We start from the raw sequence: 15,172 nt of genomic DNA, 5'->3' as shown, positions 1-15,172 counted from the left end.
AAACCAACGGCTCCAGATTAAAGTGAAGATAGAAGGATTTCCCCACAGTTTCAAAACCATTATGACCCCATTGGCCTTGTAAGAGTCTCTGGTATGCTCACAGCAACAATAAATTAGTGATTGGTTTTAAGGTATGCTTTTGTTGTCAGAAAATGGTCTGGGTGTTGGTGTCCAAATAGTTTGGGCGGAATGAAACCAGGATTCATTAGAAAATATTGTTCTTTATTTGATGTTGCTTGAATAGATGGACATTAATGAATTGATGACTTGTTGAACTTTGCTTTGCTTCTCTCCAAGGACAAAGACAGTGATGAACAGCCACAGCTGTCGGTTGACATCGGGGAGCCACACACAGAGGCCCTGGACGAGACTGTGGACAAAGGTGCAGATTTGGTTTACTCCCTCAATGACAGACCTCCGTGGTACCTCTGCATACTGCTCGGCTTCCAGGTAAATTAATCTCATGACTTGTTTGGTCCAGTGTGATAGTATTCATTTTAGAAGTCCTCTTTTTATCCTCTATAATCTGAATAGTGCTGCAACAATCCTTCTTTCAAGCTGCATTATTAGATTTTTTACAGAAAAATGCCAAAAACAAATTGACAAAATCTTTGACAAATTATCGCTTTGTTAAGTTGCTATGGCTAAACTGCGACATTAGTATTGAAATGTTTATATAAATATAAATATTCACTCTCCTCTTAGCTCTGTTTTGGACTCCAAGATGCTAATTGTTTCTCTATCAGCTATCTGGTCGCTAACTTTGCCCGCCCTTTGGTGCTGGGCGTGTAGCGTACTGTGGGTTTATCAAAGCTTGTTTGCCGAAACAGCTGCCTGCTGCTACTGGCGATGAGGTTGATGAGAGTGATAAGCCCATGACCTAAAAGAGAATAAAAAGCTCAGTAGTGTTGCCAAGTTGGTGATAATTCTCTGTGACCCCTTTTAATGTTTCATGAAGTTATTTAATTCAAAGTTAGCAGAAATAATATTGACTTCTACTGCAATACCTTGAAAATTATCCATACCGTTTTCGATACCACAGATAAAAATAGATTACATTGAGGGGCATACAATTTATGATTTTTATTAAAAGATAAATAGCGTTGTCTGTGTCAATTCGCTGTCGGGGAGAAGAGAGAGCAGAAAGCGCAGCTGGTACCGATATAGCGATACCGCGGAAAATGAGTAATGAAAGCGTTTAAAATATTCAGTATCATTATTGTATTGATACTTTGATATTTTTGACAACACTATTGATTAGTGGAGCTTTAAACATTATGCATTTGGGTGAAACAATTTGAATCTCAAAGGGACTATTTGTAACTTTCAGAAATGCTTGTTAACAGCGACACCTGTGGCCGTGAAATCTCGTGGGGCTCGTGCTTGTGCTCGCTCTAAATGGACATGAACGAGCATCGCTCAAAACAGTGAGGCGACACACATCAGAGGAGATGAGACAGCGGCCACACGTGAGCGCGCATATGCGAGCGCGCGTGTGTGCCGACCCGCTACATTTATACGCTTAGAAAGTTACAAACAGTCCCTTTTAAGTTGTGAGTTTGCAATTTTTTGTAATTTCTGAAGTATAGTTATTATAGTGATTAGGCTATGTACAGTATAATGAGCCAAAATACTTGTACACATATTATTCTGCTACATTACAGTATACGGTTCCATGTGTTCCGCAACAACACATTATTGTCAAGTCAGCGTGATATCTTTTTATTTACTGTAAATACATCAGCTGGGGAGCCATGACTGTGGCATTTCTCGAATTTCAAATCCTATTTTATCAACCAAGCTGTTTCCCAGCATGTGGAGGCTAGTCCTTTTTCTGGACAAAGATAAGATGTTGGAGGGAATTTCCTGCTTTTTTTTATTTTATTTTATAAAGAAATATGAAATACTTAGCTTTGTTCATCCTGGAAGAAGAGCCCCCTCTTCCTGCTTTTTACCCTAAAAACAATCCAGCTGATCCAATCCGGTGGCTCTCAGTGTAAAATTCAGAGTAAGTCAGTCCTGCTCTCAGCAAAAGGTTTAATGAAGTGTCAAGTTATGTGGTAATTCATATTAAATTGTTTAAGACTTGTTATACAGTACTTAAAATAAGTTACAGTACTTTTATGTGATTCAAAGCACTTGATGTTGAAAATGTTGAGCCCATTTGTAAGCAGCTGTCTCTAACATTAAGTCAGTAATCCACAGGGATTTCACTTTGACATTAAACCTGACATCCTCTGATCCAGCAGTTATCAACATTTGACATTAAATTGCACGTCCAAATTTCATGTTGGAGGACAAAACTCATTTCAGAGCACTTTATTTGGTTTATTATAGGTGGACATCCAGGGTGAGTGAAAGTGTTCTCCACTGAATATTTCTAATATACTTAGCAATGTACAGGAAAAGGGGCACGATAAAAAAGTCTTGCTTGAGTCGTCATAAGAAAATCAGAAGACCAGAAGGTCATGAGTTTGAGATTGAGCAGCCATGACATTAGAATCATGCAGTGAAATTAGTTACAAGGAAGCCCTGCAAAATGGATAAACTTTGAAGAGTTGATCACGAACTTGAGCATAGGTTTCTTATCAACATTGTTGGGGATACATATCAAGTGGGGGGGTCTGGGAAATCCTCCCCCATGAAATTTTGAGCATCAAATAACTTAATTTCCTGCATTCTGATGAATTTGTGTGCACCAATTTATGGTGGGAATGTCTATTTATGTAAAGGGAAATACAAAATTCAGGTGTTCAAATATTTATTCCCCTCTAGATCAACTTTTCATTTAATTTTATTTACCGAGTCAGCACACATGTAGGCACGATTTACACTTATCTCATCTTTTCTGTCGAAGAAACCTCTTTTAACGTGCATGTGGCACCTATTCACCTCAATGATATATTCATTAATTTTAATTAATTTATAAACCCTTGGAATTTATAGGTCATATGTGTTTCGGCAAGATTTCTGCTCAAAACTTTCTGCACATTTAAAGTTATTTAAAGTTTTAAAGGATATGTCCCTACCGTCCATATGCACACCTATGCCCTTGGTCATGAATCAACAATTTAAATATTTGAGTGTGATATTTTCAGTGTTCTTGTGCATTAAATGCCCTAAGATGAACCACATACAAAGTAAAATCAAAGAACATAGTGTGTTTGGGATGTGTCCTACTTTTAACATTTTTTTAAATCAATGTTTATTCCTTCCAGCGATTGTGAAACAAGACACATGTCTGTAGACCGCTGAGATAATTATAGCCATTGAGTGCTTAGTTTCTTGTTTTCTCCAGTGTTTTGTTATTATTTATGTGCATTTCTTTGAGGAAAACATTGAGTCAACTCACATTTTGGAACACATCAAAGATAAAAATTATAGCCTCATACCCTTGAGAGACAAATTTACAGTTTTATATAATACATTTTTTGCATGTTTTTCATTATTGTATTAGTTCTGTTCACCATACTCTTTGTTTTATGGCAATATTTGTTTTGGAGCTTGCTGTGTGATATGACACCTGGCTTTGTGTAAAAATAAAAGAATAGTGGGCCCCAGTACAAGTTGAAGACTGAAAAATGAAAAATAACAAAGAAGAGAAGTAGTATACACAAAGAAAGTTTTATTTTCCCCAATGGTACCCTTTACTTTTATAGCTGGAACAAACTATTTTTCCCCCACAGGGATCATTACTTTTCCCTTTTTAGAGCCCTTTGCATCTGTTTTTGTCACCTCACTTTTTTTACTTGAGCACAAGCTCCATTTCCCAGAAAGTAGTATCATGACTTCCAGGAAAAGGACTATGTGGTACCCAGCCACCAAAGTTGTCGAACATAACAAGACGTTTTTTTTTTCGAAGACAGCATCTTGGACTTCACAATTTTCTGTAGTCCAAACAAAATCCAGAATCAAATTGTGGGATTACTTTAATCAATAATTAAAATAATTGTTAGTTGCAGCCCTAATTTGGCTTAGAAACATGATGCCACTGTATCTAGAAGTATATTACTGGGACTGCCCTGCTAGTTTAATGATGAGGCTCAATTTGTATGGCTGAAACTGATCTTTTATTGGGCACTTTAAAGACTGTCTCTTCTAAAGAGGAAAAACATGAGGGTGAAGAGTTGACGAGTTGTAAATTCCCAGGTTGACTGAAACAAAGTCAAAAGAACACGTGTCCAACTATAAAGCAAGGAATCTGTGTGTGTATGTCTGTCACATATCTTGAGAACCGTTCATCCGACCTACTTCACACTTTGCGTGTGTATTGCTGGGGTTGGTGTTGGTGCAATTTGGACAAGCGCTGCATTCCATATTAATTAACTTTGAATAAACAAGCGATAGCGCTTTGTGCAGCAGCGGGGACAGGTCTTCAGGGCTCTGCGGACTGAGTTGAGTCTATCATCCACACAGTTCACTTTTGCTGCTGGACATACCAACGTTACAACTAGGGGTGGGGGAAAAAATCGATTCATGTAAGAAATTGCGATTCTTATCTTCTAAGATTCTGAATCGATTCACAACTTACAAGAATAGTTTTTTAACTACTTTTTTTTTAGCACCGCGGCTGTCTGCCTCGACGCGCCCTGAATGCACCACATCACGAGAGTCACACCACGTCACTTTCATTAAATGAAAATTAAATGTAACGTTAGGTCAAGCGGAACGAGGAATAATTCAACAACAGCCGTAATGTTGGCAGAGATCTTGGCCACAGTGTGTGTCACAGTGAGTGACACCGTGTTGGCGAGCGTTACGTTACGTAAAACATGTAAACAAACCACGTACCTATCAGCTGTGCACTCTGGAGATTAGACTGGAGGCGTAACCACTTATAGATGGTTGAGTAGTACTTGCTATATTCTGACGTTTGTACTTTTTAAACAGAAAACACATGTTTAATATTGTGATATTTACTGGAAATTACTTACATATAGCCAACAGGAAGTAGGAAACTGTCAGGCAATTTCCCTCCAGCCAGCTGGCACCTTATTTAGGAGGAGGAGGTATCATATAGGTAACTAGTTGCGGCGCTTTCAAAGTGAGCGACAGGAATAAATAGAAACAGGATCATATGGTAGTGCACGGTTTAGCTGTAAAATGAGAAAGTTTGTGACGCCGCCGCCATTGTGAAATCTGGTGAAGGAACGCCAAGTTCCGGTCACATGACCGGAGCACAGTCAATAGGAACGCTCTCTCAATGAAATTACCTGTGATTGGTCAAAGTCTCCCGTCACGGACTAGATTTTTTAAAGCGTGAAAACAGAGCTATGAGGAGGAGCAGAAGTCTAGTTATCTCTCAGAACACTTGAATTACAATATGCTGAAAGGTTATTATGGAATTTTTGCCCAATGATGCCAAAAATATACTGTCTACTGCCACTTTAAGCATAAACAAATGTTACCTTTTGCATTTGTGTGTTTACATTATCAGTTGATATACATTTTTAAAATATTATTTCACACACACATTTGCCTACAGGCATCTGGGGTCTTTGCCATTGTTGCATCAATCTAAAATAAAACCATGATAGGGAGGGCGTTCATTGTTTTTGCAGCAGAAAGCTGAGGCTTCTGTCTTTCGCGTCATCACGTTGTCTGCTCGTGACGAACGTAACAGAGCTATCAAAAAACCTTTGTACTCAATCTGAGCATATCTCAAAAACTAAAAAATGTGCATCGTTCAAATAACTTATGGAGTGTTAAGAAATATTTTCTTCATGTTTTCTATATTTAGAAATCTTTTGGATCATTATGTTTCGTGTGCTTATTTAGTAACATTTTATGAAAAAAAAACACATTTCAGATTTTTGTATTGTTTTTATTTATTATTTAATTTGTAATAATTATTTTGGTATATTGACTTACCTTTTAGCTTAGGTTGTACAGCTTTTAAGGATATGAAGCATTTGAAGATACTCCAAGAAATTAAACCACAATAAACAAAAATACACTACCAGTGTAGGCACAGGCGGACCATTTCTATTGCAGAGTTCAAAGGTTTCAAATTGGTTGAAGTTTATACAGCTGTACAGAGGAGCGTCTGTCAATTTGAGATAAATGTACATTCACTGTAGGTTACTTCCTCCTGAAGGAATCCTCCTCCCAGTTTCCCAGCATGAAGCTGACCATAGGCATCTTACTTTGATTTATTGCATTTGCAGGTTTGAAAATACCCCATCAATCTGGTGAGCCCATCAACATCTGCTTTGAATTTTTTCCCCCTTTATCCAAATTCTTTTTGGATCAATGTATGGAAGTATATTGACTACAAAATATTTGAGAGAGCTGAAAAGAAATTCTAAATGCTACTCGGTATGCAAGCCAACATTTGAGAGCAAACAGGCACAGATTTTAAGAGCAGAATCAGATTTGAGCTTGCAGTCCCGATCATGCGCACGCTCATTCCTTAGTCTGCACTCTCAATTTTCTCCAGCTGGTTTGGCAGCTTCTGAGCCCTTAGGAAGGCACTGACAAACAATGTTGTGGTGATCGTGGGTGCTGATAGGTGTTGTTTTAGAAGGCGATGACAAATGACTTGTTTGGCTGTGTGGATTGGAGGACACCCACACAATGTGATCTGGAATGATCTGATGTGCCAGGTACAGTATTATCACAGCTTCCCAAGCTACTGCTGAGCTACACAGGGTGGCCTCTTTCCTCCTAATCTGAACTAAAATAGCATTGACACAGGGGCGTGTGGTTGCTTAGTGGTTATAATTGCAACATCCCTAATTTGGTTCAGGCCGGGGATCTTTGTTGCATGTCCTCTTCATCCCATGTTCCCTCCTTATCTTTACTGTCAAAGGCTCGAATGTGAAGAAAATATCAGGAAAGCACTGATATAAAATGAACAATCCGTTTTCTATGAAAATGAAATGATGACAACTGAAAAACAACAGTGTACCAAAGGTTTGCATTTGCAAGGGTTTTTAGCATCTTATATCTTCCATCATATCTTGCAAGGAATGATGTGTGGTTTTGGAACACCTCCTTTGCAACAGAAAGACATCTTGGTTTTGAGAAACATACATACTTCCTATTTACATATAAAAATATAGACTAGCTAAATTCAGAGGAAACCAAGAAACCAGGATTAATTCAGCGTTAAAGGGAAATGTTTTTTTGTTTTTTTTTGTTTTTTTAACCCCTTCAAAGAGTCCCCAAATTTAACTATTTTTATCTGCCTCCACAGCATTACATCCTCGCGTTCGGGGGCATCATCGCAATCCCACTGATCCTGGCCGAGCCCCTCTGCATAAAGGACAACAACGTCGCCAAAAGCCAGCTCATCTCCACCATATTCTTTGTGTCTGGATTATGTACGCTACTGCAGACGGCTGTCGGTACCAGGTAACTCCCCCTTATTGTCTCACAGCACCGGTAAACTGGGAAGTACAATGCCATACAGAGATAGTGATTTATACTTTGAAGTTTTACACATACACATGTGAGATCAACTTCTGGAACTTCTTAGGTATTCTTACCCGCTGTGGATTTAAGATTTACAGCAGGTAGAAACTGAAGGAATGCCTCTGTTAAGAGATGAAGGGAACCCCAGTATATTACACTTTTCACACACCTTTGCCCTGAATGTTTTACACTTCTGATGATGAAGACAAGGAAGTTTTCAAATCTTAATTTATAGGTGATTACATGACAGTACACTTCTGTCCTCCAGCACTTGTCCTACATACACTGCCTCCTTGCAATGGTCCTGTGATGGTTTCACAAACGTCATGCCCAGCCAAAGCAGCGCTGAGCTGTATTTGCAACAGCCTGAAGCTCAGCTCAGCTAGCGCAGAGAATCCTGTGGTGGTTCATGCGGAGTTAAACAGTGAGTCAGTCCACCGCCGGGCTCTACGTGACACTAACAGTGGAAATGAGATTTACCCTTCAGGATAAGTTCCTCCTTAAAGCCTTTTGATCTCCAAAGTTTACGTGGCTTAATTTGTGTCTTTCCTTTCATAATAGAGATTTGTGAAATCCTGGGAGATGTTTGACACTTTGAAAGGAAAATCCTTCTGAAACTTGTGCATCAATCTCTATGCCTTACCGCAGTGCAGCTGCCTCCCACACATACAGTACAGTACAATACAGCACAGTGCTCCACACACACTTTCCTGACCCCCACTGCTGTAACAGTAATCCTGAGCAAATAGCGAAATGCTTTTGTTTGAGTTCTCCACCTACACACTTTGGCAAAGGCTTAAAGGGACAACAGTGGGATCCGAGCAAACACTTTGACATTGAATAATAAATAAGTTAATCTTTATTTTTAAAAACTGTGGTATGAAGGGCTTTTTGTAACAAGAGAATGTAAGAATAAAAACACAAAGACGTACAGACAAAAGTGCATAGAAATACATACGCTGCAACACAACAAAATAAAATAATACATACATGCACAGTCCACATTATTTCATGCAAAGCCACTGTGAAAACGTGTTTCCATTTATGTTTTAAACAACTTGTAACAAAGGTTAAATTGAAAATGTAGAGCCACCTCAGATTCAATTTAGTCCTTGAACGCAAATAGTGCTTGAAATGAAAACATGTGGGCATATTAACCTGCAAAGAGAGTTCAACATGGAAAACATAATGAGAGATTAAACCTCAGAAATCAGAAAGAGAACGAAATGTACAGAGGAAACTTATAACCACGCAAAGGACGGGATTAGTGCAGATTACAGTAAATGTTGAGAAAATGCCCTGCAGGGGCATTGCTGCAACGAAGGTTGAAATTATGGTCTGTAGGTCAGTGGTTCCCAACCAAGGGTCTCGAGTTAAATCTGAAGGTTTGCAAGAGGATTGCCAGGATAGGAAAGCAGAAAAAAAACATGTACTCTACACAAAATGATATGTTTATGTATCAAAAGTTCCTCTATTTTATTTCTTACATGTAATAGATTTCCCTCTTCAGGCCTCTAGAAATAATAACAGTGAAAAATATCCCTCTTTTGCTGACCTGGTCGTAACAAAAAAACATATAGAAGTGGTGAAAATGGGTCACAAGTAGACATTGCTTTCTTTTAAGTGGTCATAAGCCCAAACTGTTTGTGAAAGTGACTGGACTGACCAGACTCCAGGTCTGTGTGAAAAACAACCTGCTCATTAAAATCCTCAGTTCTCCCTTCAAGTTTGTTTTAAACAGATCCAGGTCATCCTAGTCCACAGAGACCTGACATCATGCGCTCCAGTGACCTGTGACCTTTAACCCCGTCACCTTAATGACTTGCAGGTTACCGATCCTCCAGGGTGGGACATTCAGTTTCATCACTCCGACCCTGGCCATTCTCGCTCTGCCCAAGTGGCAGTGTCCAGCCCCAAAAGCAACTGTGATGCTGTCCATGCAGCTGCAGAACAGCACCAGCCCGCTGCAAATGGAAAATTCTGATGAGGTCTGGATGTCACGAATGCGTGAGGTATGTAAAATGAAAAAATCAAATTAATTTTCACACTTCAATGTTTGCATGAACAGTCCATGTTTAATTACTTTCTGTTTATCTGAGTGCATCCACAAAGCTCAAACAAAATGTACCATTTTAAGAGATTTGCATGCCAAATTTAGCAAGCTCTGAAGTTTAAGGAGCTCTATACAAAATTTAGAGCAAATCTATGATTGAGGGATTCCCTACACACGACTCTCAACATGCCTACAGCTAACGGTGTAAACAACACAAACAGTGCAAGCAACAGTTCAAACAGAGCTAACAGTGTTAACGTAGGGGGGAACCAGAGGGTGGGCGCTACGCTTCTGCGACGACGCCGGCGGTCGGGATGGCATTGTCAGCGGCAACCGTCGCATGAGTGCAGTGCAGAGCGGTGGCCATTAGCTAGCTAGTAGGACACACAAACAGGGACTCGTATGCACTAACATACATGCCGGATCAGAAGTGGAAAACATAGCACAGAGAAGCTCGGATTACAACACACACAGATGGAGTGACTTTATTCTCTGCTCAGGTAGACATTACTCCTCTATATTATATCCATATTAATGTTCTGAATGTCGAATAGAGAACTTTTAAGATTTTATTACAGTAAATATTCTATATTGTTCTCTCAAACTATGGGACCAGACAAGACTAATCTTTATTTTATTGCAAATGATTTAGAAATTTCTTTGATTGATAAAATGTCCAACGTTGGGGCAAAAACCTGAAAAAATGTAAAACAGGACCCATTAAGTGTGTTCAAATGCAGAAATATGTGGTAAAAATCCCCAAGGTGAAACAAATTGCTAAAAAGATAAAAACTTCAGTGTGGTTAAAAACAGACTGTTAAAAAGGCCACATTTATCAAAGAAAACTGGTAATCCAGTATTATCCAAACACCTGGTAGTGTGAGTAAAAACCTAAAAAAAACGGTAATACATGACCCAAAAAACGGTCATTTAGGGTAAGAAACTCCAGATTTGGATGAAACAGTACCCCCAAATTGTGTTCAAATGCAAAGATTATGTGTAAACACATGTCTTTGGGTAAAACAAATACATTTTGGTGTTGAAAAGGCCAAATTTCTTTAAAAAAACAACAAAAAAACAACCTAGGGAAGTTTGATAAAGTACAGCCCAGAGTGTCAGATACATTCAGATAAAAACCCCAAACCCTTTAAGTTGTCTAAGAAATTTAGGGTTTTTATCAAGTAGTAATCAAAAGTAATAATAATGAATAATCCAAGCAGTCATAAATTATTAGTTTCATTATAATAAAACAGTACATACTTAATTTTCACCATGTAAGATGTATTGCTCTAATATAGCTTTTTTCTTGTTCAGTTTCAGCTTAGCTTGTCAAATATTTTGTACTCTCATATATCTCCTCCTTGTCAGCAGGGTTTTCCCTGTGGGAACGTTTACATCCGTGACAGATGTATGTTTCAACACAGGGCCCTCTTGAGGGGACTAATCGTACAGTTATCACACCTTTACATAGCTCTCAGTAGGAGAGATTTATGAAGTGCTACAGCTTCTGTAGCAGGGTATATATTACCACTTTGACATGCTCTGAATTAAAAAATCTGTTTGACTTCAATTTATGACATCTATGTGTAGCTACTGTTATAATGGGATTGGCTGGAAGCCAATGGAACAGTAACATACCATTCTCTAGAATCTAGGCTCTATAAGGAGGATGATAAGTAAAACACAACTTTATGAAACAGACAACATACATATATTTACGGAAAATAAAACAAAGTTCACATAATTATTATTTTATTATTTCCACCCTTCACTTAGATCTCCATAATAATAATACATAATAATAATACTAAAAATAAATGATCTTAAATGTGTCTCTTGGTTCACAGCTCTTTTATTCAAATTCCAAACAAAAATGAAAATATATTAAAATGTTCAATTTCTGAAAATTGCATATCACAAATTCTATAGTGCTCAATTTCTGTTACACACAGCATGTTTCTCCAATTGTTGTTTTTCCATTCACCGTCATGTCACGCTCCAGGAACACCATGCTGTGTATGCTATATGATTCACAGTTGAGTACCAAAAACCTGGCATATGTATCTCATTTGTGTCCCTCTTGCCTTGTTGTCCACAGATCCAGGGAGCTATCCTGGTGGCCTCTCTGCTCCAGATTGTCCTGGGTTTTTCTGGACTGGTGGGTCTTGTGCTGAAATACATTGGTCCGCTGGCTATTGCTCCCACCATCAACCTCATCGGCCTGTCATTGTTCATCGAAGCTGGGAAGAAGTCTGGAGGTCACTGGGGAATAGCTGCTCTGTGAGTGGATGGCGTTATACACCTGTGTTTTGCACAAAAGATTTGAACATATTCTCATAGTGAAAATATTTAAGTAGTACCATGTTATGCCACTGATATCATAACATAACAGCATAATAATGCAAGTACATCCTTTTAAAAGAGCAATGAACTTTTAATTCTTAAGCATATTCAGACATTGGAATCGTAATGTGGAAAAAATATAAAAATGTTCTAATTAAATAAAACAAATAAAATAAAACCACACAACCAAAGCAATAAATGGACTAAGGGGCTCTGTTAACAACAAGGTCTGCGCAATAACAAGGTCTTAGAATGGTAGGAAAAACCCTGCTGTTTATTCTGGCATCATGTTGGTGACATTCTTATGTAAACAAACACGCATGTAAACACAACAGGCAATATCGAGGTCAGCAAAAATGTTTGAGGTGATGTCCATATATCGTACGATAAGTTGATAACGTATAAAGGATCGAGGTCATGTCCCCATATTGTACGATAAGTCATTAACGTAAAAATGATTGATGTCATGTCCATATATTTTATGTTAAGTCAATAACCTAAAAATTATTGAGGTCATGTCGATCGCTTGTACATTGAGTCGATAACGTAAAAAGGATGGAGGTCTTGTCCCTATACTGTACGATAAGTCGATAACGTAAAAAGGATCAAGGTCGTCCATATGTTATACGATAAATTGATAACGTACAAAGGATTGAGGTCATGTCCATACATTGTACGATAAGTCGATTAACGTAAAAACTATTGAGGTCATGTCCAAATATTGTACGTTAAGTTGATAACGTAAAAACTATTGAGGTCATGTCCATTGTTTTGTACATTGAATCGATAACGTAAAAAGGATCAAGGGTCATGTCCATATTTTGTACCATAAGTTGATAACGTAAAAAGGATCGAGGTCATATCCATATCTTGTACGATAAGTCGATAACGAAAACATGATTGAGGTCATGTCCATACATCGTACAATAAGTCGATGTAGTAATATTGTGACAGGCCTCTGAGTATATGTGTGTTTACTTCAATTTACTGTATGCATATACAGATTGAAGGAAAAACCAACATAAAGTGTCTTATTAACTTGTTCCACAACAAACCTCCAGAGCTTCAATTTGTCTTTGAACTTCTGTGACGGGATGAACACTGCCAAAAGATATCCCCTCATTTGGTGTTTTAATGATGTCCCCAGGCCATGTCCAAAATCCCCCACACATGTTCAATTGGGTTGAGGTCTGGGGATTTAGGACCATAGCGTATGATTCCCATCAACTTCATCCAACAAAGAACACTTAAAACCTGTATGAAAGCATATGTATTTATTGGATCTCTCAACTCATTTATTCAGATTTGTCCCGTATTTTGTCATCTGTCTGTCTGAGGCTTTATGTAAAGTACTGTGTGTTTCTCCTATAGCTTAGTGAGATTACATGTAGCAGTAATGATACATTTGCAATACTTGATTTATATGATAAGATTAATGTGGATGTATTTCAACATACCAACTTTAGCATTTACAAATATAGTACAGTAAGATAAGACGCATGGGAAACCAATAACATTACCAGAAACAGACGTCTAACTTAAATGCAGCAAAATGTCTGTATTCATTCAACATCTAATTGTCTGCTTTCCATCCACTTTGTTTCTTTATCAAAGCAGTCATGTCCACAATTTGAATCCATCTAATCTCCACAACTGCTGCCACTGCAGCTCACTGTTCCACAGTAATGATCCTTTGAGTTACCTTTGCTCCTGACCTGTCTAGCCCCACGAAATCTGTCTTCATTTACCGCCGCCATCTCCAGATAATGCAGACTGAAGTCATTACATAAATTGATCCTTGTGGGTTTTAAAAGGTTCAGCACATCCACCTCCTGGTGCCATATATGGATGGTAATCGGTCATATATCCTTCTTAGCCCCAGTGCCCTGACATTCCCCCCAAGCAGCCTCTGTGCAGGATAACCAGCAGCTTACAGGCGCAGAGACACAGACACCCTCATCACTCCCAACACACACAAACTACTAAGATTTTGCCAGTCAGAAGACACAGGGCAGGGGAAACGAATAAGTCCATTTCCAAAACATAATCCGTATGATAAGTATCAAAGAAAATGTTGATATCCTTTTATTAAACGCTGTTAAGTTTGCACACAATTCAGCCTTTAAATGTAGAAGTACATATTACAAAAATAATACGATGTCAATGAATGGCTCTCTATTTGTTACATGCTAAGTTTTACATGATTTCTTATTAATATAGTATATATCATTAATATCATTATAATAAATAAGAGAGGGGTTTTATGTTGAAAACACTGCAGGAGATCCTGTACTACAAAGCAGGATTTGGGGTTAGCGAGGTAACTTCAGGGTTAACTCTTCATGGTTTTGAGTCCTACGATGGCGGTTCACTTCTTACCAGGGTAGATCGCCATGGTAACTGATGCTGAACAGCTAGCCTGCTCCAGAGCAGGTTATGTTCGAGATAACAGATCAACTCGTATAAAAGCAACGCCTACTGACCAATCAAAGCTCGGTGTGCAGATCGTATGATAATATTACACAAATACAAAGAAGTTTAAATCACAATCCAGGCTAAAAGCAACACAGTTTAAACTGACAAATGCAGGAAGCACAGCTGGCTTTATGCTGTGGATGCTTTTCGCTTTGAATTATGTTTTTATATTTATTTTTTTACTTGCTCTCAAGTCTGTTTCACAGACTTAGTCATACACACCACAGCCTCGTCAAAGGCCATAGTAAAGTGTGATTTATTCATCTATATCCTGGAAGTTTTTTATAATATCACCGTCCTGTCTCGACGGCTATATCCGACTTTTGAGTATTCTGTTTAATCAATAAAATGTACGCGTTCACACGTCTGTAATTTTTTTCTTTTGCAAGCAGTCCTTCCTGCATTTTGCAGTTTCAACTCTGTTGCTTTTAGTCTGGATTATGTGTTTAACTTCTACGTATATGTCTAATATTATAGTCTGCTCTTCCTCTGTAAAATGTGCCGCTCTGCTGATCGGATCGCGTTTGTTAAGGTTACTTAAGTCCGATAACGAAAAGATACCGTGGGAATGTTGAACTCGCTTCGTAGTTCAGGCCACCGGTCTTTCATACAAGATCAATTAAGATGTCTTAGAATTTCTATATATTTTTTTTTAGTTCAAGCACATACTGTAGTTTTCATTCTATATGTTGTCGTTATGTTCATCTAGATGTTTAGACTGATTTTTCATAAATTTAAGCTGGATCAGTGTTTCAGCTACAATGTGAATGTTTAAATCGGATTTGAGTGACTTGCATATAATGTGGAACACAGTGGAGCTGAGAGTTACAGAAAGGAATTTATTCTTTTCTCCAAAGTAGAATATTAATAATTATTTCCAGTAAC

The 15,172-nt window shown here is 38.2% G+C and overlaps 1 protein-coding gene across 1 annotated transcript in view; it reads left to right on the top strand.

Moving 5' to 3' along the window:
* The window catches only part of si:dkey-106n21.1 (solute carrier family 23 member 2), a 73,970-nt gene that overhangs the window by 36,342 nt on the left and 22,456 nt on the right, over window positions 1-15,172 (top strand). The window contains exons 4-7 of the mRNA XM_037768697.1: window positions 298-450; window positions 7,199-7,356; window positions 9,245-9,428; window positions 11,568-11,749. Coding sequence (XP_037624625.1) covers window positions 298-450; window positions 7,199-7,356; window positions 9,245-9,428; window positions 11,568-11,749 — 677 coding nt within the window. The remainder of the gene's footprint in view (window positions 1-297; window positions 451-7,198; window positions 7,357-9,244; window positions 9,429-11,567; window positions 11,750-15,172) is intronic.

The sequence above is a fragment of the Sebastes umbrosus genome, chromosome 4 (assembly GCF_015220745.1).
Source record: "Sebastes umbrosus isolate fSebUmb1 chromosome 4, fSebUmb1.pri, whole genome shotgun sequence".
Lineage (NCBI taxonomy): Eukaryota > Metazoa > Chordata > Actinopteri > Perciformes > Sebastidae > Sebastes > Sebastes umbrosus.
This window is presented reverse-complemented; position numbering and strand designations above follow the sequence as displayed.